This window comes from Moschus berezovskii, chromosome 9, assembly GCF_049115385.1.
Source record: "Moschus berezovskii isolate FMDL1 chromosome 9, NW_MosBer_1.0, whole genome shotgun sequence".
NCBI lineage: Eukaryota > Metazoa > Chordata > Mammalia > Artiodactyla > Moschidae > Moschus > Moschus berezovskii.
In genome coordinates this window covers 31,662,995-31,685,794 of record NC_142468.1, presented here as the reverse complement: position 1 = coordinate 31,685,794, position 22,800 = coordinate 31,662,995, and the positions used below count along the sequence as shown (strand labels likewise).

The window sequence follows — 22,800 nt, the reverse complement described above, 5'->3', positions numbered from 1 at the left end:
AATGAGCCTGCACAATACCATTCTCTCTTTATTAGACTTCAGATTTCCTTACTTTTGAGGATAAATATATTCGAGCAGCCCCATGCATATGTGACCATTTCACTATGGGGATGCTAATTAGGAGATAAAACAGTGATATGAACCCAGACTCTGAATGACTCAAGCGTTCCTGCTTCAAGCTCCCTGAAAGCTGCAGGGCCCTGTCCCACCACAGTCAGAGTGGTGGCAAAAGAATCCAAATTAGTTCTAATATTCATGCAACAAATACACATTTCCACTTCTAAGTCTGTCACAGAAAAGCCTCCCTACTGCACACACTAAATACACTTTAAACTCTCAGGGGTGAGTTATTTGGGATATCAGGAGTCAATTATGTCAGCCCCCACGTGATGCCACGTGTCTAGGCCCCCAGTAACCATGCAGCAGGGTTTCATTACATTCCTCCTGTTTCCCCCTTTGCAATGTGTTCATTTTAAAGAATTTAGGAGCGAGCTTCCAATCTATAATGAGAAAGATTTTTGTCCTCTATTTTTATATGAGGCACTTTAATTGCTACTAACATTGAAGTTAGCACATAAACAGGAAGGAGGGTGTTACCCTCAGAATCATTTATCCCTAAAAAGAAAAATACTTCTAAAAGAAACCCACAAACACACACACAAAGCAGAGGAGATGGGGGAAGACAAGACCTTGAACAGAGTTGTGCTTTTAGGGTTTGTTTTCAAGTTCTCCCCAGGATCTGGGGAGATTGTGTACCTTCAATGTAGCCCCATTAACTAGACTGTGCAGTGCCTAATTTATTACTGTTCATCTGACTTTAATTCCCTTCCTGAATTCCATAACACAGTTGCAGCCTGGTGTGGAGGATGACTTGCGGGTAAGAAAGCCTGAAAGACAAAGTAATGACTTCCATTTTTTCTAAATCTGAAGACTTCATTCAACTTAAGATCTCTCATAGGGAAAATATAATGACCTGATTAAAATCATTCTAAGTAAAAAGTGACTTTAAAATTAGTCACCTTAGGTCTTACTGAGGGACAAGAGAAACTCTGTTGTTGTGGTTGCTTTGTTTTTGGTAAGAGAAAGGATGGCACCGAGATCCTCTTGGTCCATTTAAGAAACACTTTGGTTGGCAAAATGGAAGTGCTAATGGTGGGTTTCAGCACCTAGTGGGACTGTAAGCCCACCCCATCACTGAGGGAGTGGGAAGCTGGAAATGAGCCTTAGACAATAACAAACCCCATCCCATCCCAAGTGAGGAAATCCAGTCCTGGAATGAAAGGAGGGACACATTCACTCCATTCAGGAGATCTTGGAGTGTCCACAAAACTCTACATTATCGGAGATGCTAGGGTTCAACCGGCCAGGCGTAGCTCACGGCACGCGGTTTTGCCATGGAAGTCCCAGCTAAGAATCGGCATCCTCTTTTCTCCCCCCACCCCCTTTGGAATTGTTCTTGGCCAACTTCGACCAATTAGAACCTGACTACAGGGCCCTACAACGCCCCTCCGTTGAGTATCTCAGCGCACCCAGGGGGCAAACTGTAAGCAGACAACCTACTTTAATCAAGAACGCTGTCCTTTACCTTTTTGCTTATTGAGAAACAGCAGAGGGGGCATGACGCCAGGACCCCGAAGCCCGGGGGCCTTCGTGGCCTGGGAGCTTTGGTCGGGACTCGCTGCTTCCACGGGCGTCCGTGGCGCGGTGGGCCCCTCGGGGGCGGGGGCTAGGTCTCCGGAGGGCAGTTCCGGGCCGGCTTGCGGGGCAGCCGAGGGGAAACTGAGGAAGGGCTCCTGCTCTGCCAGGCCCCGCCGGCTGGGGGTGCGCTCCTCGGCCCGGGCGCCCGGCTCCTCCCGGATGGCGTCTAGGGCACCTGGCTTCATCGGCGGCGAGTCCTGCTCCCGTTTGGGGCTCTCCTCTGAGGCGGAGGAGGCGTCGCACGACTCGATGATGAGCTCGCTGTCCAGCTCGGCCTCACGCTCCTCCCTCAGAAGGCTGTACTGGATCGACGGCGAGGCTGGCGAGGGCGGCGGGCCGCCCACGTGACCGAAGGTCACGTAACCCGAAGGCAGCGCGTCCTCAGCGGCCAGCGGGTCCTCGGACACCAGCTCAATCTCCGAGTCCCCTGACTCCGCGCTGCTGGCCTCGTGGTCCAGGGGACTGGGGATGGTGGGCAGCCCAGACCTGGCCTTGGCCTCGGGCCTCTGGGCCCCCTGGCCCGCTGGCCGTGCGCTCTCCGTTGTCTCGTAGGATAACCCCTTTGCTTCCTTAATGGCAGTGATCAGCTCATCTTCAGAGATGCCGCATTTCCCCTGGGATTCTGCGGCAGACGGTTCTGTCGTCCCACAGAGTGAAGAAGCGCCAAAGAGGCACACACAAGGACAGACAGATGGACAGAGAGAGAAGAAATAAAACAAAATTCCATTAGGGGAGATATTTTCTCCTTGCTTAAAAAACACATATCTTATTAGCCCCCAAAATAGCCTGTTTCCAGGGCTATGCTAGAAAGGCCACCTGAACTAAAAGGCTAATTACTGTTACGGCCCAATTAATCAGTGTTTCATATACCTATAACTTAATTTAGCTATTTTTAAAAATAACGCAGCAATTTCTTAGCAGTAGCACCTGGCTGATTTTTAAGATTCTAGCTGCTGCTGGTGCTAAGTCACTTCAGTCGTGTCCGACCCCATAGACGGAAGCCTACCAGGCTCCCCTGTCCCTGGGATTCTCCAGGCGAGAACACTGGAGTGGGTTGCCATTTCCTTCTCCAAAGATTCTAGAAGTCATGGTTTTAATTTCTAATCCGCCTCTCAGGGAAGTTTTCCAGTATCACAGATTTCATCAGATAATCCGATGTATGCTTGTGTGCTAAATCGCTTCAGTCATGTCCAGTCTTTGCGACCCTATGGACTACCTGCCATGCTCCTCTGTCCATGGGATTCCCCAGGCAAGAATACTGGAGTGGGGGGTTGTCAGGCCCTCCTTCCGGGATCTTCCCGACCCAGGGATCAAGCCCACATCTCTTATGTCTCCTGCATTGGTAGGCCTGTTCTTTACCACTAGCGCCACCTGGGAAGCCCCAATTTGATATATATAACTCTCTAATTTGGCCCACCAGTGTCAACAAATCTGTAATAACTCCTTGTCCATGAACTCCTGTCCATGTTCCCTGCTTCAGTAAGACAAAGAAAGCTAATTTGGATCCTTATGTACAACATGCTTTCCAACCTTCACATTTTCCATAAGAATAAATACATTTATTTTTTTTTTTAGTGAAAAGTGTAACAAAGTGAAGCAATATAAGGAAATGATTTTTTGCCAGTTGCACTAAGCAGGCTGTGCAGACTACCATACTGCACAATCCCGCAGGGTTTCTAATGGTAGAGTTCACTGTCATTCTTTTTTCATCTCTTTACCTCCTTTTGAGAACAAAACCCAATAGTCACATCTTCTGGGTAAGTGCCTGCCTTCTCTCTGATGTATATTCAGATGGGCCCCAAACCTCACGGGCAATCTTACTGATATTTCTCTCTTAGCTGAAGTTACTTGGGATGGCCATGACAACAGTTTTCAAAAGCTTGGTTTTCCCCTTGCCAATACAACAGGGCCTTATGTCAGAATATCCTAGACAGTGATTTCTGGCCCTTTTGTAAGCAAGAGCTACTTGTCATTTCTCCAAAGCTTTGAGGTCACTGGGGGGGTAAAGGGTAGACTATCGATGGCTAAGTAATTTGTCACTTTAGGACTATGGGTGAACCCCAATGGATAAAACAGTTTAGCTTTGTTTAATTCTCTAAAAGCTGAAATGATTATATCCTTTATCCATGTATCATTCATTCATCTATTATTTATTGACAGCCTTCTATGTGTTAGGCTCCCTTATAGGCACTTAGGATGTATTAGTGAATGAAACAGGAAACAAAATCTCTGCTTATATTCTAGTGGGAGAAGAATACAATACACAAATAATGCACGTATTAAAAACGTATATAGTATGTTAGAAGACGTTAACTGCTCTGGAAAAAAGGTAGAGTAAAGGGATCAGGAGGACTGTGGCAGGGTGGGGATGAGTTTGTAATTTTAAACAGGGTGGTCAAGATAGGTTTTATTGAGAAAGTTATCTATATTCAACACTTGAGAAGGTGAGCAAGTGATTCATGAAGATATCCAGAGGAAAAGCACGCCAAGCAGAGGGAACAGATAGTACAAAGGTCTGGAGGTGGAAGCTGCAATGATCTAGGTATCAAAAGGAGGCAGTCATGTCTGAGGCAAAGTGAGTAAGGGCGTAGGAAAACAGGTAAATAGGAAAAGAGGTAAAATGCATTCAGGGAAGTGGGATCATCATGTAGGATCTCATCAGGCTTTTATTCTGAGAGAAATGAGAAGCCACTGGAGGATTTTGAGTAGAGAAGTGATATGATTTGTGTTGCTTTTTTTCAGTAACTTAACAAGAACCTCATTATCTCACACACAGTGTATGTGTAAAAAAGATTTACTGCATGATCCTTAAGCTATTTTTATAGAAGTTAGTTCCTTAGTAAGTTGTGCACATGTGATTTCAAACAGCATAAAAGTGTAAAAGTTACATTAATTTGCAATGATAGGGTGGAAGAAGGAGGAAGAAGATAGGAAGTAGAGGCCAGTTGTGAATGAAGGAACAGCCTGTACCTCCAGAGCACGATCACTAGCAGCAGCATCATAGCTCCACTTGTTGAGCATTTTCTGGGTTATAGGCACTTCCCATATGGGGCTTAGAGTCTAGTGGCAATAGGTAGAGTGACTTGTCCAAGATCACTGTACTGGTTTTTCTATCTTTGCCTCTTTGGACTTATTCCCATCTTTCCCTGCCCTGTTCTCTGTTCTGAGAGGCTGACCTACATAGAACGTATTACCTGGAATTCCTTCCTCTCTGATTTCCGGTTGTTTTCAGCCAATAGCAACCACAGAAGAGGTGGAAGGAGGCAAATGTTGGGGTATTTATTTATACCTTTTGCTGTTTCTGAAGCTCCAGGCTTTGGGAATGCTGTTCCTTCCCCTTCCCACTTTGGGTCCGTGGTACTAACAGATCCTTAATGTTGCCAGTCCTTGGGTGCTTTACCATTTTTTGTTGGTTCTTTTAACTGTCTTTAAATGTCTTTACATTTGTAAATAGCCATTTCTTTAAACCCTCTTCAATTACAACTTTTGAGTGTGTCACTTTTGTTTCCTGCAGGACCCTGAATGATACAGCCACATGGTTAGAAATGACTTGGCTTAAATTTGAACTCAGGTCTTTATGTTTCATGCATCTCTCACTATATCAGGCCACATCTGTTCAAAAAGTGGGTGGGGGTCTGAGGGAGGACAAATTATGTTTCAGAAAATGAGAAGAGGAAAAATGAGCTAGATAACCACATGCAAAAGAATGAAGCTGAACCCCTACTTGATGTCATATTAAAAATTAACTCTACATGGATTCAATCTAAATGTAAGAACTAAAATCAGAAACTTTAGAAGAAAACACAGAAGTGAATCTTCATGACCTTCGATTAGATAGTGGTTTCTTAGAAATTACATCAAAAACATAAGCAACAAAATAAAAATACATAAACTGGGATTCATCAGTATTAGACATTTTTGTGCTTTAGAGGAAAACATCAAGAAAGTGGAAAGACAATCCATAGAATGGGTTACAAATCATATACCTTATAAGGGGCTTGTGTCTAGAATCTATTAAAAATTATTACAATTCAATTATAAAAAGACAACCCAGTTAAAAATAGGCAAATAATTTGAATATACATTTCTCCAAAGAGTATTTACACATTACAGAAAAGCATACGGAAATATGCTCAACATCATAATTCACCATAGAAGTACAAATCAAAACCAATGAGTTACCACTTTGTACCCACTAGGATTCCTAGAATCAAAATGTCAGAGAGTAGCTAAGCGTTGAAAAGCATGTGGAGAAACTGGAACACTCAGCCACTGCTGGTGTGAATGTAAAATGATACAGTTGCTTTGGAAACTAGTCTGGCAGTTCCTCAACTATTTAGAGTTTCTATTTAAATCAGAAATGTCCACTCATAAGTAGAGAATTGTCCACACAGAAACTTATACACTGTGTTCATAACAGCATTATCTGTAACAGTCAAAAAAGTGAAACAACCCATATCATACCCCCAGTACCAGGTACAGTGCCTGGCACACAGGATGTATTCAACAAACAGAGCTTATGTGAGAATTAGCTCAAATCGTTAAAACAATGGTTCTCTTTTTTCTAAGAGGACTTTTGGTCCTTTGGTTTTGCTTTGTTTATGTTTTCTAATTAATTAATTTATTTATTTGATTGCATCAGGTCTTAGTTGCAGCATCCAGGCTTAGTTGTGGCACTGGCTCAGTAGTACAGTGGCCTCGCGGCATGTGGGATCTTAGTTCCCTGACTAGGGATTCAACACACGTCCCCTGAATTGGAAGGCAGATTTTTAACTACTGGATGGCTGGGGAAGTCCCAGAACAGTGGTGAAACTGTTTCTGAGTTGTGTAAACATAAATCTGATCCTGCCGCTCTTCCCTTCCTTCTCCTCACTGATTTTGAGTGGTGTGTGGCTCAAAACTGCCCTCAGAAACTTTGACTTAGTAGAAGTTAAGTCTTGATGGGGCCCAGGCATTAGCGTTTTATAACTCCAAAGGTGATTCTAAAGATCACATCCAGTTAGGGTTGACAGATTCAGCAAGTAAAGATACAGGATACTTAGTTAACTAGGACGGTTTGATAAACTATGAACTTTTTTTTAGCATAACTATGTCCTAGGGAATATTGATATTTTTGCCTGGCAACCCTATCTCCAGCTGAAAACCACTATGTTAGAGCATTCAGAAAAGAAGGCTTGAGGATGTTGGTTTATTTACTCAAAGGTAAGCATGGTAGGGGCTTCCCTAGTGGCTCAGACAGTAAAGAATTTGCCTGCAATGCAGGAGACCCGGGTTTGATCCCAAGGTCAGGAAGATCCCCTGGAGAGGTGAATGGCTACCCACTCCAGGATTCTTACCTGGAGAATTCCATGAACAGATGAGCCTGGCAGGGCTACAGCCCATGGGGTCGCAAGATTTGGACACAACTGAGCGACTAACACACAAGGATGGTACCAGTGGAGTGTGGGAGGAAAAGGTCTGGTAAGTTACATGTTGGGCAAGTAAAAGTACTACTTTCAAAAAAATCATCTTTCTTATGAGTGAAATGGGACTCAGTAGATATCGTAGACATTACCCGTTACCCTCCATTCTAAAAGTGAACTAAAAGTTTAACAAAGTGCTAGAAGAAATCAGGGGAAATTTTAGAACAAAACAGAGGTTTTCCTACCCTTGTTAAAAACTTACGGGTTTATGTCAAGGCTGACACTGGGCTTCCCAGGTGGCACTAGTAGTAAAGAACTGCCTGCTACACACAGAGATTTAAGAGAGTTGGGTTCAATCCCTGGGTCAGGAAAATTCCCTAGAGGAGGCCATGGCAACCCACTCCAGTATTCTTGCCTGGAGAATCCCATGGACAGAGGAGCCTGGCAGGCTACAATCCATTGGATTGCAAAGAGTCAGACACAACTTAGCACAGCACAGGACTGACACAGCAAAGCTAGAGAGTCATTGATAATTAAACAGAACATAGAAACTGAAGGTTAGAACCACCTAGCATGGGAAGGTATGTTTGCTGCTGCTGCTAATTATGATGCTTTAACTCAGAAGGAAAAAAGGAAGTGAATATGGGCCAGACACAACTTAGCACAGCACAAGACTGACACAGCTAAGCTAGAGAGAGTCATTGATAATTAAATAGAATATAGAAACTGAAGGTTAGAACCACCTAGCATGGGAAGGTATGTTTGCTGCTGCTACTAATTATGATGCCTTAATTTAGAAGGAAAAAAAAGGAAGGTGAATATGGGCCAGTCTACCAAGTCACAGATGCCAGTGTCCAACCATGATCAGTGCTGACATTCAGTCCTCCCCTTGGTTCCCAGCTCATTCTCCACTTGTCATCCAGAAGGATCTTTTAGAAACACAAATCTGATCCTACCACTCTTCCCTTCCTTCTCCTCACTGCAGCCACATTGACTTTCCAGCTGCTCCTAGAACACTCAGGACGTTCTCTGTGCCTCTGCACTGGCTGTCAACTCAGCCTGGCACCTCTTTCTTGTGTCTACATGGCTTGTTCCCTCACCTCATTCAGGTCTCTGCTGAAAACCACTGGCAAGGAAAAAAGCATTTCCTCGTGACTGCCCCCATCACTCTCTTACACTCTACCTTGCTTTATCATTCTTCATAACCATTATAACAACCTGATAGTATATAATTTATTTATTTGGATGTAAGTCTTGCCAAGTAAAAAGGAAAACTCCAGGCATGCAGGAATCTTATGTTTCACCACTATATCCACAGCAGCGATTAAGCAATATTTGACATGGAGTAAATGGTCATTACATGTTTGTTAAGTGAAACAATGAATGAGTGGCATTCTTTCCCAGATTAAAATTACCCGATGGTTTCCCAATGCATTTGGAACAAAATTCAAATTCTTTGCTCTTGCACACGAAGCCTTGAATGCGCTAGGCCCTGTCTACTTCTCCAATTCTGTTCTGTCTCATACTTTCCCTTGCTCCTTTGTATCATCTTTCAGTTCCCAAATAATAGAGCCTTGAGGCCTGTGCATTAGTTGACGTCTAAACCTGGGGTCCCTGTTAATCCCTCTCTTTGAATTGTGGTCTTCTTCTCATTCAGATTTCAGATCATAGATTACAGATCTCAGGTCACAGAGGCCATCCTTGACCTTCTCACATCCAACATTCTATCACTGTTTACAGTGTTCACACTCCATGAAATTACACTATTTATTTATGTACTTCCTTTTACTGACGTCTCTCACTAGCAGTAAGTTCCATGAGGGCAGGGACTTTATACACCTTGTTTACTGCAATGTGTCTGGTGTCCAGCACATGTCTGACATATAGAAGTCACTCAATAAGCATTTTTAATAAAAGAATAAATTTGCAAAGTGGATAGGAGAATCACAGACCTCATTGATGCAAGGAAATAAATAGCAACACTAGTTTTCAAACAGTTTGAATTGATTTATTTTGTATTGCTATTTCTTCTTAAGGGACGTGGATGGTTTTATCATAGCCTCTTGATTATTGATTATCTTTTCTGAAGATAACACCTCAAAGAACATCCATGACCACCATAATATACTTCTAGGTATTTGTGTCAGAATCAGCATGCTGCTGACAGATCAATGCTCTGGTGCCTCAGGGCACTTACTGTATTTTCCTAAAACATTTCACCTGTTCACCTGATTCATGACTGACCTTTACTTAGAAGACACTTCCAATGTTTGAGTTGTAAGAATTTTTACCTCCATATCTCAGGGTATGTTGTTTAATATGATGAAAATAATTAAGTACATTGGAAAAAAATCGCAAAATGGAATAATGCATTGGAATTGAAGAAAGTATATTAGACTACTTGATTAAGATTAAGGGTCTATAGTTAAAACTTTTCTAAATTATAACTTCTCCTGATTCATGATTCACATAATTAGAATTATTCCCCAGAGTTAGTTGATAATTTCCATATTTATTAAACAGTGATAAGATGAATCCCTTCTGTTTAGGATGATTGCCTTTTCCTCAGTTTCTATGTAGGATTATATGTAATTCTTGGTGTTTGTCTTACCAGTTAGCACTGGAAATGGCAGAGAGAATCGAGACCCAAGAGATGAAATAAAGCCCAAATCCTCCAGTGTCTATGGGCATAGGGTCTCATAGTACCAGGGGCTCACAAGATGAGAAGGGGGTTAAGACAACCTCTTGGCTCAGCTGGTAAAGAATCCGCCTGGAATGCAGGAGACCTGGGTTCAATCCATGGGGTGGGAAGATAGCCTGGAGAAGGAAAAGGCTACCCACTCCAGTATTCTGGCCTGGAGAATTCCACGGACTGTATAGTCCAGGGAGTTGCAAAGAGTCAGACATGACTGAGATACAGTCACTTTCACTTTGGGATAAAAAGAATAAGAAAAGCCTCAATGACAAGCTGACTCCTCCTATCTCTCTTGTTAATTTTATTCTTACGTGTTGAAATATGACTCAGGTGTTATGGTGTGGGCGGTGTGTGGAGAGGGGAGCTGACCATCAGAGACAATTGTGTAATGGGACAAGGGACTTTCTCTTTCTGGAATAAATCTTACTTAGAATGTTTAGTTGGAGTAATTGCAGAGAAAACCACTGTCCTATCCCATGCTGTCAAACGGGCACCAATAGATGATAAAATTCCAAGATCATGAGAGCCAAATCTGATTTTTTCTCTTCAAGATGCTCCAGAACCCCAATGAGACAACTGAAGAAAAAAAAATCCCTCATAATTACTTAACCCTATATCAAGCCTTTGAACTTCCTAGGTGGTTCAGTGGCAAAGAATCCACCTGCCAATGCAGGGGATGTAAGAGACACTGGTTCAATCCCTGGGTTGGGAAGAGTCCCTGGAGGAGGGCATGGCAACCCACTCCAGTATTCTTGCCTGGAGAATCCCATGGACAGAGGAGCTTGGTGGGCTACAGTCCATAGGGTCGCACAGAGTTGGACACGACTTAAGTGACTTCACATGCACTCATGCACACATCAAGTCTTCATCGCCAGCTTCGTAAACTATAATTTTCGCATAAGGCATGTGGCCATATAAATAGACCTGAAGGAGCAGGGGCATTTCACCCTTCCCAAAGACTGGCCAAAGTTCTTCTGTACTGATACCAGACAAACCTAGGGCTCTGAAACACAGCTGATAATGTAGTTATCTTCAGAGTGTCAATATCTTTATGTCATGGGATAATATTAATAGAAGGGTTTTACCTGTATGGCCAGAAGGATCACAAGGAGGTTTTCAGACTCAGTTATGTCCCTACCTCCTGTTGTCAGCTGGGATAAGTCACACTGGAATGTGACTAATTCCCTGGTCATCTGCCCCACTGGAAGGCAGAGACTGATTTTTGTTTGCTTTTCAACTCCAACGTCGCATCACCAGTGCTTATTCGAGTGCCTGACTAAAAGAAAGTGTGTAGAAAGTGTGTGTTGAGCAAATGAATGAACTTGAAAATCAGGAACTGGGTGCAGTGAATCTTTAAGAGTTTACAGTTGAATGAGTCTGAGGTAAGGTCAGGGCAAGGGAGGAATGGATACCAAAATCTTTAGGGAAACAAGACAGGAGGGACCTCCGTTAAATACCTGCTCTAACACTTGAACTGACTGATTCATCAGTATTTAGAGCAATCACTCTTTAATCAGAAGGGTTTAGATCTGTTTTAAGAGTTCAGTACAAGCTCTTTTACCTGAGGTTCTGAAGATTACTTTTTGTAAATAAAAGAGGTTTGTAAATTACTGTGGGGTAGGGTCAGAATTCCAGCCATTTGAGGTAGGGGGAGATTCTCCCTGTCTTCATCCTAATGCCCCTGAGCATTCGAGAGCAGAGGAGACCTAATGGCTCCACTCCCACCACCTGTGAAGGGGTGGAAACTTTGGCTACCACTCTGGACTTTCACTCAGGTCTGGGAGGTCCCCTTTGTGCTTGAGAAGATGTATTGATGTGGTCTAACAACACTCTGCCTTGAGTCAGAGTAGAAGGTTCAAGCTGAAAAAGATCACAGCCGAGTGAATTCTGAACTATTAAAAATTCTAACCAAATAGAATTGTTGGTTTAAAAAATAAAATTGTAAGCAGAACTTCAATAAACTGAAAAGATGAAAAAGATTGAGATTGAAAGTGTTGAGATTGAAGGGGGAAGGGAGAAGTACCCTTTGTTTAGGTTTCCTCTCACAGTCCATCCCCCCCAGAACTATCACCCTTCATTGTACAGACTTGGAGCTGGAGCCAAGGATGTAAAATGCCCTGTCCAAGGTGGTCCAATTGGTCTGAAGAGAACAGCTAAGATGCCCAGGGGTCAGGGAAAAGAGCTAACCTAGAACTTGGCAGCACCTCCCTCTCTACTCTGAACAGTAGAACTACAGGAGGGTTTTAATGTCACCAGTGTGTCATTTTTACTTCTCCCCTCAAATAAAGAAAGAAATATTTTACAAAGCAAATCTGATAGGACTTTTTAAAAAAAACCCAGATGTCAACCTTTGTACAATGGGAACAAGACTGAAAAAGTTACATATTAATTAAATCAGTTTAATTGAGATGGAAGTATTTTGAATGCAAATCTTCAGTCCTTAAAGTTCAGATTTCCACACACTGGTTTTCCCAAGGCAGGGACCACCCTCCCCCACCATTCCCTCACCTGTTCCAGAAGACGGAGGAGTGACGGATCCTGGGCTGTCATCTTCAGGCTCTGAGACGGTGACTGTGGGGACTGTGTCAGGACTCGGTTTCAGGCAGATATCTTGCTTCTCGGGGGTCTTCTCTGGGGTAGCAATTTCAATAGAAGGCTCGATCTCAGTAAGCGTGATCTTGACAGGGGCGGCAATCAGAGGGGCACTGCGCTGTTCTTCAGGGATATCATCTACATATGGCGCAAATGTTGATTCTTCAAATAAATGGTCCTTGAGGATTTTCCCCTCCACAGGAATTGGTTTCTCAGCCTCACGGGTCTCTTCAGACCTTATCAAGATTTCAGTGTCCTTATTCTTAAAGTCCAAGTCTTTCTCTTCCAACTTGGGGTGACATTGCTCCTGATATTTCACCTCCTCTGGCCTAGTTATGTCAATGTATTTATAGGCTTCTGCTTTCATCTGGTCCAGGGGGTCTGCTAAGATCTTGTTCACTTCAGCGGACTCTGCCGGAGTCATTTCTATTCCAGAATCAGAACTAAATAAGCCACGAGGCTCCGTCCCAGGCACATCTGGTAAGGAGGGTCCAGGGGGACGCAACTCCTCAGGGCTCTCTGAAGCAGTGATGTGGCCATTTTCTTTCTGAAGAATTCCAGTGAAATACGTAGCATCCTCCCGAGGTGGGTAATAGATGTCAGAAATCAGAGACGTATAACACACTCCTTCCCCATCCTTTGCCACTGTTGAAAAGGTATGATCCATGGGCCTGGAGACATCTGATGTACCTATGAATCAAAACAGCAGCAGAGAGTGAGGGGGTGCCTGGCTTCCTTTCTCCACCTGCCTAACCCACCACCCACCTTGGCCTGTGCAGGCACAGCATCATTTCTCCTCAAGACCTCAGAGTTCCCTCAGACCACTCTCAGGTTGTTTTTCCTTGTCTCCAGGATAGCCCCCAGCACTGCTATTTTTTTGGCAGCAGACTGCATGAGCTGCCACATCCAGAGAAGTTGGAGACAGACCCCAGATAACTAGAAAGTTGATTCTCAAAATCTACTACTTTAATATGCTGTGATTGGTTCTTACTTGGTATTAGTCAACAGAACCCTTCTTTGTATCTAAGGCACTAGTGACTCTTTAAACAGATGTGGAAATACAAGTTAATTCAGGTTTGTAAATATAACAATAGGATAGTCCACTGGGGAGAAGGGCTGCTCAGTGAGCTTGGAGAAGGCTCAAGAACTCTCTGGACCAGTCCTTTCAGTCAGGGACTCCTGCTCTACCTGGATTGACGCCATCTCTTCTCCTGTTAAAGGTACTCAGAGAAAGAAACTCCGAGTTTTCTGGCGGCCTCATCCCAAAGTGGTATCTCCTTAACACAGTGCTTCCCTTCTCCTCCGGTTTCCCCTCGTTTTGTTTTTCTCCTCAGTTACCCGCCAATAACCGAGGTTATTTGCCTTCCAGCATATTCAGAATGACCCACTGAGAATTTCTTGGTCCAAGAGCAAAGCAAGTTTCCAAGGTTGAGCCTACAGAATGTTTTCACCTGGCCTTCATTTTATTTATAAACCAGCCAAAATATTCACTAATAGCAAGGAGAAGAAAGAAACCCTTTATTATTTTTCTATGCTGTACATTACTGTCAGAGGGGAAGAAACTAACATTTATTGAGACCTTGTCACTTGCTCATAAGTAGGATTTTACCTGATTCTTTAATGTTCGAAATTAAGCCCCACACTCTCAAGAGATCACACATATACACGCATTCAACCCTTAAGACACACTTAAAGAATATTACAGATTAGGGCACCAACTCATAAAAGTAGTAACGACAACTATTAGTAGTAACAGTAATAGTAATATTACTAGCCAATACTTGACTGCTTGCTATGTGTCAGACATAGTGCCAAGCTTTCATTAATATTGACTCATTTAGTCATCAAAGCAATCCTAGAGGACAGGTACTATAATTAGCCTCATTCTACAGATGAGGAAACTGAGGAACAGAAGGGCTGAATGACACCCCAAAGACCACAAAGGCCGGAAGTGGCAGGGCCAGGGTTCAAACCCAAGCAGTCGAGAAGTCAGAAAACCGCCCCTAGTCCCCTTTGTACTTCCTTAAATGTTTGTGAAGTTTTTCCTTTTTAAGTAATTTTGAATCAGTTCTATTACAAATACAATTAGCAATTTTCTTTTCCAAGCTATCTTCTTGGTTGTATGAGCATGGTTAATCTAAGGGAAATGGAAAAGCCCAGAGCCTCTTTGCTTCCAGCACGCTCCTGCCCCAATACCACTGCAAGAGCAGCTTTCTTTCCTTGGAATTCTCTTAATCCAGATACCTATGTACCTAAACCCTTCACTGCCGAGTCTTCACTCAAATGTCACCTTCTTAAGGAAGGCAAATTTGACCACTCTGTCTCAGGTTGCAACTCCCCTACACACCCTAGCAACCCTGTCCCTCCCTACTTTTCTCTTTATTTTTCTTTAATACTTGTCTCCTCCTAATAAATCACATAATTAACTTATTCATTCATTACTTATTTAATGATTGTCCCCCCTCCTTTGCTAGATATATTCCACGAGGGCAGGAATCTTTACTGTTTTGTTCATTAATGTAGCCCAAAATCTAGAACAGATCCTGGCACATAGTAGGTACTTAATAAATATTTGAAAAATTAAAGTAACTTTAAAGTTTAGAATAAAGCATAAACAACAGAATGTGTGAGAAGACATGTGGGAACATTCCCCTACATTGCTAACAACATTCACTTTATTCTACAAGTAGCCTAATTTTGTGAGCAATAGACCAGTTTAAATCTGTTCATTTCAGATAGTCATCTAGATATACTTCCTTCATATATGGTACCCCTGCTTTTCCAGTTAGATAAAAACAAACTCAATAACAAAAGGAATGGTAATAGTGACGAGTCTTATTCCCTACCACACACATAGAACACTAAAGAAAAAGCTATTAAATTTAAATCTATGTGTGCACAAACACACCTTTATCCTAAAGGATATTTAAAGATTCTTTTGTGATATGGGCTCAGCCTATATGTAGACTTGGATCACGTCCTTGTCTAACTCAATGAAACTATGATGCATGCTGTGTAGGGCCACCCAAGACAGGCAGGTCATGGTGGAGAGTTCTGACAAAATGTGATCTGCTGGAGAAAGGAATGGCAAAATGTGTCAGCATTTTTGCCTTAAGAAGGCAAGACGAGGAAGTGGTTTGCCTTCTCAAGGCAAGAATACCGAAGTGGTTTGCCATTCCCTTCTCCAGTGGACCATGTATTGTCAGAACTCTGTCCATATGGTCAAAGCTATGGTTTTTCCAGTAGTCACGTATGAATGTGAGAGTTCTTTCATAAAGAAAGCTGAGCACTGAAGAATTGATGCTTTTGAACTGTGGTGTTGGAGAAGACTCTTGAGAATCCCTTGGACTGAAAGGAGTTTAAACAAGTCAATCCTAAAGGAACTCTGTCCTGAATATCCATTGGAAGGACTGATGCTGAAGCTGAAACTCCAATACTTCGGCCACCTGATGCAAAGAACTAACTCATTAGAAAAGACCCTGATGCTGGGAAAGATTGAGGGGAGGAGGAAAAGGGGATGATAAAGGATGAAATGGTTGGATGGCATCACCAACTCGATGGACATGAGTTTAAGAAAGCTCCAGGAGTTGGTGATGGACTGGGAGGCCTGGCGTGCTACAGTCCATGTGGTTGCAAAGAGTCAGACACGACTGAGTGACTGAAGTGAACTGATAATGTAGACCACATTCAGTTCAGTTCAGTTCAGTTCAGTCGCTCAGTCATGTCCGACTCTTTGCAACCCCATGAATCACAGCACGCCAGGCCTCCCTGTCTATCACCAACTCCTGGAGTTCACTCAAACTCATGTCCATAGAGTCGGTGATGCCATCCAGCCATCTCATTCTCTGTCGTCCCCTTCTCCTCCCACCCCCAATCCTTCCCAGCATCAGAGTCTTTTCCAGTGAGTTAACTCATCGCATGAGGTGGCCAAAGTATTGGAGTTTAGCTTTAGTATCAGTCCTTCCAATAAACACCCAGGATTGATCTCCTTTAGAATGGACTGGTTGGATCTCCTTGCAGTCCAAGGGACTCTCAAGAGTCTTCTCCAACACCACAGTTCAAAAGCATCAATTTTTCGGCGATCAGCTTTCTTCACAGTCCAACTCTCACATCCATACATGACCACTGGAAAAACCATTAGAGGCAGGAAAATCAATTCTCAACTATTTCACGACAGACGTTTGGATCCTGAGATTCTCTACCACAATTACCTGGAGAGCTTCCACGTGTTAATAAGCAATTGTTCACCAGAAAGTGAGGAGGGGTTTGCTGCTAGATGTAAATAGTCTGGATGTGCGGGGAAGTGGGGAGAAGATGCTCTCCAGGGGAAGACACAGTAGATAGCTTCCAGGGCTGTCAAACTCATTATGATTCAACTCTCAGTCAGTACTTCTATTGCCGGGGCCACCACATGGCTTCTGACCCTTATCACCCGTATCTGGCATGTTATATAACTCTCTAGCCCACTGTCTTCTGCCACCAGTCATCACACTAAACACAACTGTCACCTGTTTAGCAACTGGCCCCAGGGCTCTGCTTTGCCTCACTGGATAATCCTTAAACTCTGCAGCCTGTCATTTGAGACGATGTGAATGCCACCTGGCCTCACAGCTCTGTCTCCACTGTTCTTACCCTCCACTCTAGGCATACAAAGCCCTTCACTATCTCACACTCAGTCTACCAGCCTTTGTAGCCCTGTCTTACACTCTCCAATTCAAACGCTGAACTCTGGTTAATACAAACTACCCACGACTTCTCCAACACCTAATATTTACAATCTCCACATCCAAATATCCACCTTTTAACCTCAAGCCATGCGTTTCCATGGTGGCTCAGTCAATAAAGACTCCGCCTGCAATGCAGGAGACCCAGGTTCAACCCCTGGGTCAGGAATATCCCCTGGAGAAGCGAATGGCTACCTACTCCAGTATTCTTGTCTGGGAAATCCCATGGACAGAGGTGCATGGGGTTGCAAGAGTCAAACATTACTTAGCTACTAAACCATCACCAAAATGAGTCTGCTGACCACATCTGTCAAGACCTGACCCCTTCCTATTCTCCCTTTCCTTTCCCATAGCACTTAATTATACTGCTTGTGTCACATGTAGGATACATGACTTTGATATGTCTATGTTATCGCCTGCTAACCTGTCAGCTCCTAGAGTTTGAGACTCATGTTCTTGTACAATATATTGTACATAGTAGGCACCCCAAAAAATGAATAAATGAATGAACAGACCAATTAATCAATCAATGAGTAGACGTTCTATGCAACTACTCAGAACAAACTAAGACTTACTGATGAGAAGTTACAAAGAGGATGTTTTTACTCTCTTATGTTAAAGAACTATCTAGAATTCAAGTTATCCAACAATGGGCTGGAGCTGCATCTCGGGAACAAGACTGTTATGATCCCAGTGGCAGGCAGATGGAAAGAGGCCCAGCATCCATATAGGCAGGAACCAGCATTTGATGGAAAGTTGGATAGGACAACAGCAGAAGACTCTTCCAACTGTCTATGATTTTTATATCAATTGGCTTCACCATAGTGGGACACAACTTCCTTTATTTCTTCTTTACCTGTAGAGCAGAATCAATATATTTTTCCTGAAGGTGATGCCACAGAGAATAGGGGCTTCCCAGATATATAGTAATAATTGAGGGATAAACTCTGGATCACATCAACATTACTGGAGAGACTATAGATAGAATCAATAATTGGGAAGAACTCCCACTCCTGAAATCCTCATCTTACTAGCTTCCTCTTGCCCAGAAAACCCAGCATAAAATTGAAAGGATGTCACACTCTACAAATACTACCAAATAGAGGAAGAGGGACAAAATCATTTGTGTAAATCACACATTTTAAATGGGACGATGTCAAAACCCTCATAAAATCAACAAATAATCTAAATACTTTGAATGTGGTCATGTCCTACCTCTTGTCCTATTTAAATTGAGCTAATATCCTAAAAGATTCTCAAGGTTCAAAGAGTTTGAAAATGCATATACATTACATAGGGCCTATTAGATAGAACTCTCGAAAATAGAAAGTCCTTTTAGACAGTAAATTATGTGAGAGCAGAGTCCTGAGGGATCCTTGGAACTGGGAAGCAGAGCTGAGCCTCAAGGCTCAGGAAAGCCAATTAATCCTTGTCAGCGCTTCCTGCAGAGCTGGCAGCTGTGTGGACTGAGGCAGAGAGCACAAGCCAGTTGCCCCAGGCAGGAACCAATATTGTTACATTGTTACATACAAATCCACTAAATAAAAAGGCTTTCCTTGTCTAGACTAGAAATTATTGCTTTCTTTATATAACCAAGGATTCCTGGGAACATCTGACTTCCTCATTCTCTGTTTGTTTCCTTGGCCATCAAGAAATCTGATTTGCGTGGAGGCAGATGCACATATAGAGTTAATGTGTAGACATATACATGCTCCTTCAGGAGGTGGCTGGACAGCAGGGCACAGCAAATTTAAAATGGGATTGATTTTCAAATTTCCATCTTACAAGTAATTTTTTTAGGAAAGTACTTATAATAAAAGTTGAAGGATCCCAAGTCACTATCTCTAGTCAAAAGCTAAGTGGAAGAAAGCATGAAAATAAGCTAAATTAGCTGCCATGAAATCGTATGTGCTGATAAAATCAGGCTTTTGAATACACTGATGTCCTAGATCAGAAACACTAATCATGAGCTAGATAAATTCAGTAGTCTCCTAAATGGTCGGTGTTTTATTTTATTTTTAAAATTTCTCTAGCAATACTAAGGAATAATGACTTAGTAGTTGACTTTTCTCAAGGAAACGTCTATCCACAAATCCTCATTCCTGACTGACAAATGAATCAAGCTCATTCAATTGCTAGCCTACAGTTTAGGTTTGTTTTCTGACTTTATTAGTATCAGTTGTGAGACTCTGGGCAAGGTAGCCTCCCTAAGCCTTGTTTGGGGCTTCCCTGGTGACTCAGCTGGTAAAGAATCCACCTGCAATGCGAGAGACCTGGGTTCGATCCCTAGGTTTGGGAAAATCTCCTGGAGACGGGACCAGCTAGTATTCTGGCTTGGAGAATTCCATGGAGCTTTGTTTGCTGCTGCTGCTGCGTCACTTCAGTCGTGTCCGACTCTGTGTGACCCCATAGACAGAAGCCCACCAGGCTCCCCCGTCCCTGGGATTCTCCAGGCAAGAACACTGGAGTGGGTTGCCATTTCCTTCTCCAGGAGCTTTGTTTATTCAGTTTTAAAATGGGGCAAAGATAGTTCCCATGTTACTGGGCTGTTACAGGGATTAAATGAGATAATGCACTTAGCTCCTTTCCTGGCACATAGTACACACAGTAAATGAGAGCTGTGGGCTTTATAATTACCTCTGTTTTGCAGGGAGGACACCAGAATTTGCAATATATACCATCAATCCATTTGGTACTTTATCCTGTCTACTGATATGTGATCAGGGTCTTTTGGGCCAGGAGTTAAATATAGCCAGTCCACACTCATGTTGCCCTCTGGGGTCTGCCTTAGATCCTGAAGTCCCAAGAGTGCAAGGTCAGGGCTGTCTGCAGAGCTCCATAAGCAGGTGATTGGGTGTTAAGCATTTTCTAGTGATGCAACTGATGGATCCTGTGAGGAACTGGTAATGCCTGGTAATGCCTAACAAGTATGAAATGCTGAAATTTACAAAGACAATAGAAAAAGCAGGAAATTGTTCCGTGCCTACAGATAAGGTTTCTCTCTTGTAGATTGAGCTCATTCTTACTCCTCAGGGTAGAGACAAGTCGACAGTAGTTTAAGATGATTCTCCTGTAACTCATAAAGACCCTCTTACTGCTCTGAAATGGAAACCTAGAAAATGCCAGAAACAAAGAATAGTTATATGAAAAGGTTTTCTGAGCACAGAGGTAAATGTGCTCCAATAGAGAAACATCTTTTAAAAATAAAAACAAAACAAAAACACCAATTATTGTTTAAATAGAGCCAACACTAAGAGGTATAGGTGTATCAGTTCAGTTCAGTTCAGTTCAGTCGCTCAGTCGTGTCCGACTCTTCGCGACCCCATGAATCACAGCACACCAGGCCTCCCTGTCCATCACCAACTCCCGGAGTTCATATAGTCCCATTAATTTGAGAAATATTTTAGGGGGGGCATATGAAAACCTGGAATGACAGTGGGAGTAGGGTGAGAGATGCATGTTAAAATTCAAAAATTACAGACCAATAACAAGTAACCTATTAGACTGCCCATGTGATGGATGGTAGTAGCCCCCACAGAACGTAGGCGGTAAGGCTTTTTCCCTGAAACTCCCACTTTCTTTTCTAAATGTTAAGAAATTATCAACAAAAGGAATACAAATTGGAAAAGAAGAAGTAAAACTTCCACTGTTCACTGATGACATGATCCTCTACACAGAAAACCCTAAAGACTCTACCAGAAAACTACTAGAGCTAATCAATGATTACAGTAAAGTTGCAGGATATAAAATCAACACACAGAAATCCCTTGCATTCCTATGCACTAATAATGAGAAAATAAAAAGAGAAATTAAGGAAACTATTCCATTCACTGTTGCAACGAAAAGAATTAAATACTTAGGAATATATCTACCTAAGGAAACAAAAGACTTGTACATAGAAAACTATAAAACACTAGTGAAAGTAATCAAAGAGGACACTAATAGATGGAGAAATATACCGTGTTCGTGGATTGGAAGAATAAATATTGTAAAAATGAGTATACTACCCAAAGTAATTTATACATTCAATGCAATCCCTATCAAGCTACCAACGATATTTTTCACAGAACTAGAACAAATAATCTCACAATTTGTATGAAAATACAAAAAACCTCGAACAGCCAAAGTAATCTTGAGGAAGAAGAATGGAACTAGGGGAATTAACCTGCCAGACTTCAGGCTCTACTACAAAGCCACAGTCATCAAGACAGTATGGTACTGGCATAAAGACAGAAATATAGATCAATGGAACAAAATAGAAAGCCCAGAGATAAATCCACACACCTATGGACACCTTATCTTTGACAAAGAAGGCAAGAATATAAAATGGAGAAAAGACAGTCTCTTTAACAAGTGGTGCTGGGAAAACTGGTCAGCCACTTGTAAAAGAATGAAACTAGAACACTTCCTAACACCATACACAAAAATAAACTCAAAATGGATTAGAGAGCTAAATGTAAGACTAGATTCTATAAAACTCCTAGAGGAGAACGTAGGCAAAACACTCTCCAACATAAATCACAGCAGGATCCTCCAAGACCCACCTCCCAGAATATTTGAAATAAAAGCAAAAAAAAACAAATGGGACCTAATTAAAATCAAAAGCTTCTACACAGCAAAGGAAACTATAAGTAAGGTGAAAAGACAGTCTTCAGAATGGGAGAAAATAGCAAATGAAGCAGCTGATAAAGGATTAATCTCCAAAATATACAAGCAGCTCCTGCAGCTCAATTCCAGAAAAATAAGTGACCCAATCAAAAAATGGGCCAAAGAACTAAACAGACAGTTCTCCAAAGAAGACATAAAGATGGCTAACAAACACATGAAAAAATGCTTAACATCCCTCATAATCAGAGAAATGCAAATCAAAACCACAATGAGATACCATTTCACACCAGTCAGAATGGCTGCTATCCAAAAGTCTACATGCAATAAATGCTGGAAAGGGTGTGGAGAAAAGGGAACCCTCTTACACTGTTGGTGGGAATGCAAACTAGTACAGCCACTATGGAGAAGAGTATGGAGATTCCTCAAAAAACTGGAAATAGAACTGCCATATGATCCAGCAATCGCACTCCTGGGCATACACACCAAGGAAACCAGAATTGAAAGAGACACATGTACTCCAATGTTCATTGCAGCACTGTTTATAATAGCCAGGACATGGAAGCAACCTAGATGTCCATCTGCAGAGGAATGGATAAGAAAACTTTGGTACATACACACAATGGAGTATTACTCAGCCATTAAAAAGAAAGATTTGAATCAGTTCTAATGAGGTGGATGAAACTGGAGCCTATTATACAGAGTGAAGTAAGCCAGAAAGAAAAACACCAATACAGTATACTAATGCATATATATGGAATTTAGAAAGATGAAAATGATAACCCTGTATACGAGATAGTTAAAGAGACACAGATATATAGAACAGTCTTTGGGACTCTGTGGGAGAGGGTGAGGGTGGGATGATTTGGGAGAATGGCATTGAAACATGTATGTTGTCATATGTGAAACGAATTACCAGTTCAGGGTTGACGCATGTTACAGGATGCTCAGGGCTGGTGTGCGGGGATGACCCAGAGGGAGGATAAAGGGAGGAGGGAGGTGGGAGGGGGGTCCAGGAAGGGGAACTCATGTACACCCGGGGAAGATTCATGTCAATGTATGGCAAAACCAACCAATATAATAT

General features: G+C 42.4%; 1 protein-coding gene and 1 long non-coding RNA gene across 4 annotated transcripts in view; one reads left to right on the top strand and one right to left on the bottom strand.

The window, feature by feature from the left end:
- Nucleotides 1–22,800, bottom strand: part of RTN1 (reticulon 1) — a 250,209-nt gene that overhangs the window by 105,583 nt on the left and 121,826 nt on the right. For 2 of the 3 annotated variants that reach the window (XM_088839558.1, XM_055436736.2), the window contains exons 2-3: nt 12,304–13,077; nt 1,586–2,335 (exon numbers count right to left, since the gene is read on the bottom strand). In XM_088839558.1, coding sequence (XP_088695684.1) covers nt 1,586–2,335; nt 12,304–13,077 — 1,524 coding nt within the window. The remainder of the gene's footprint in view (nt 1–1,585; nt 2,336–12,303; nt 13,078–22,800) is intronic. The other variant, XM_088839559.1, reaches the window with a different exon arrangement.
- LOC148776424 (uncharacterized) overlaps nt 1–22,800 on the top strand; it is a 102,980-nt gene that overhangs the window by 68,640 nt on the left and 11,540 nt on the right. The gene's annotated exons all lie outside the window — the stretch shown is intronic.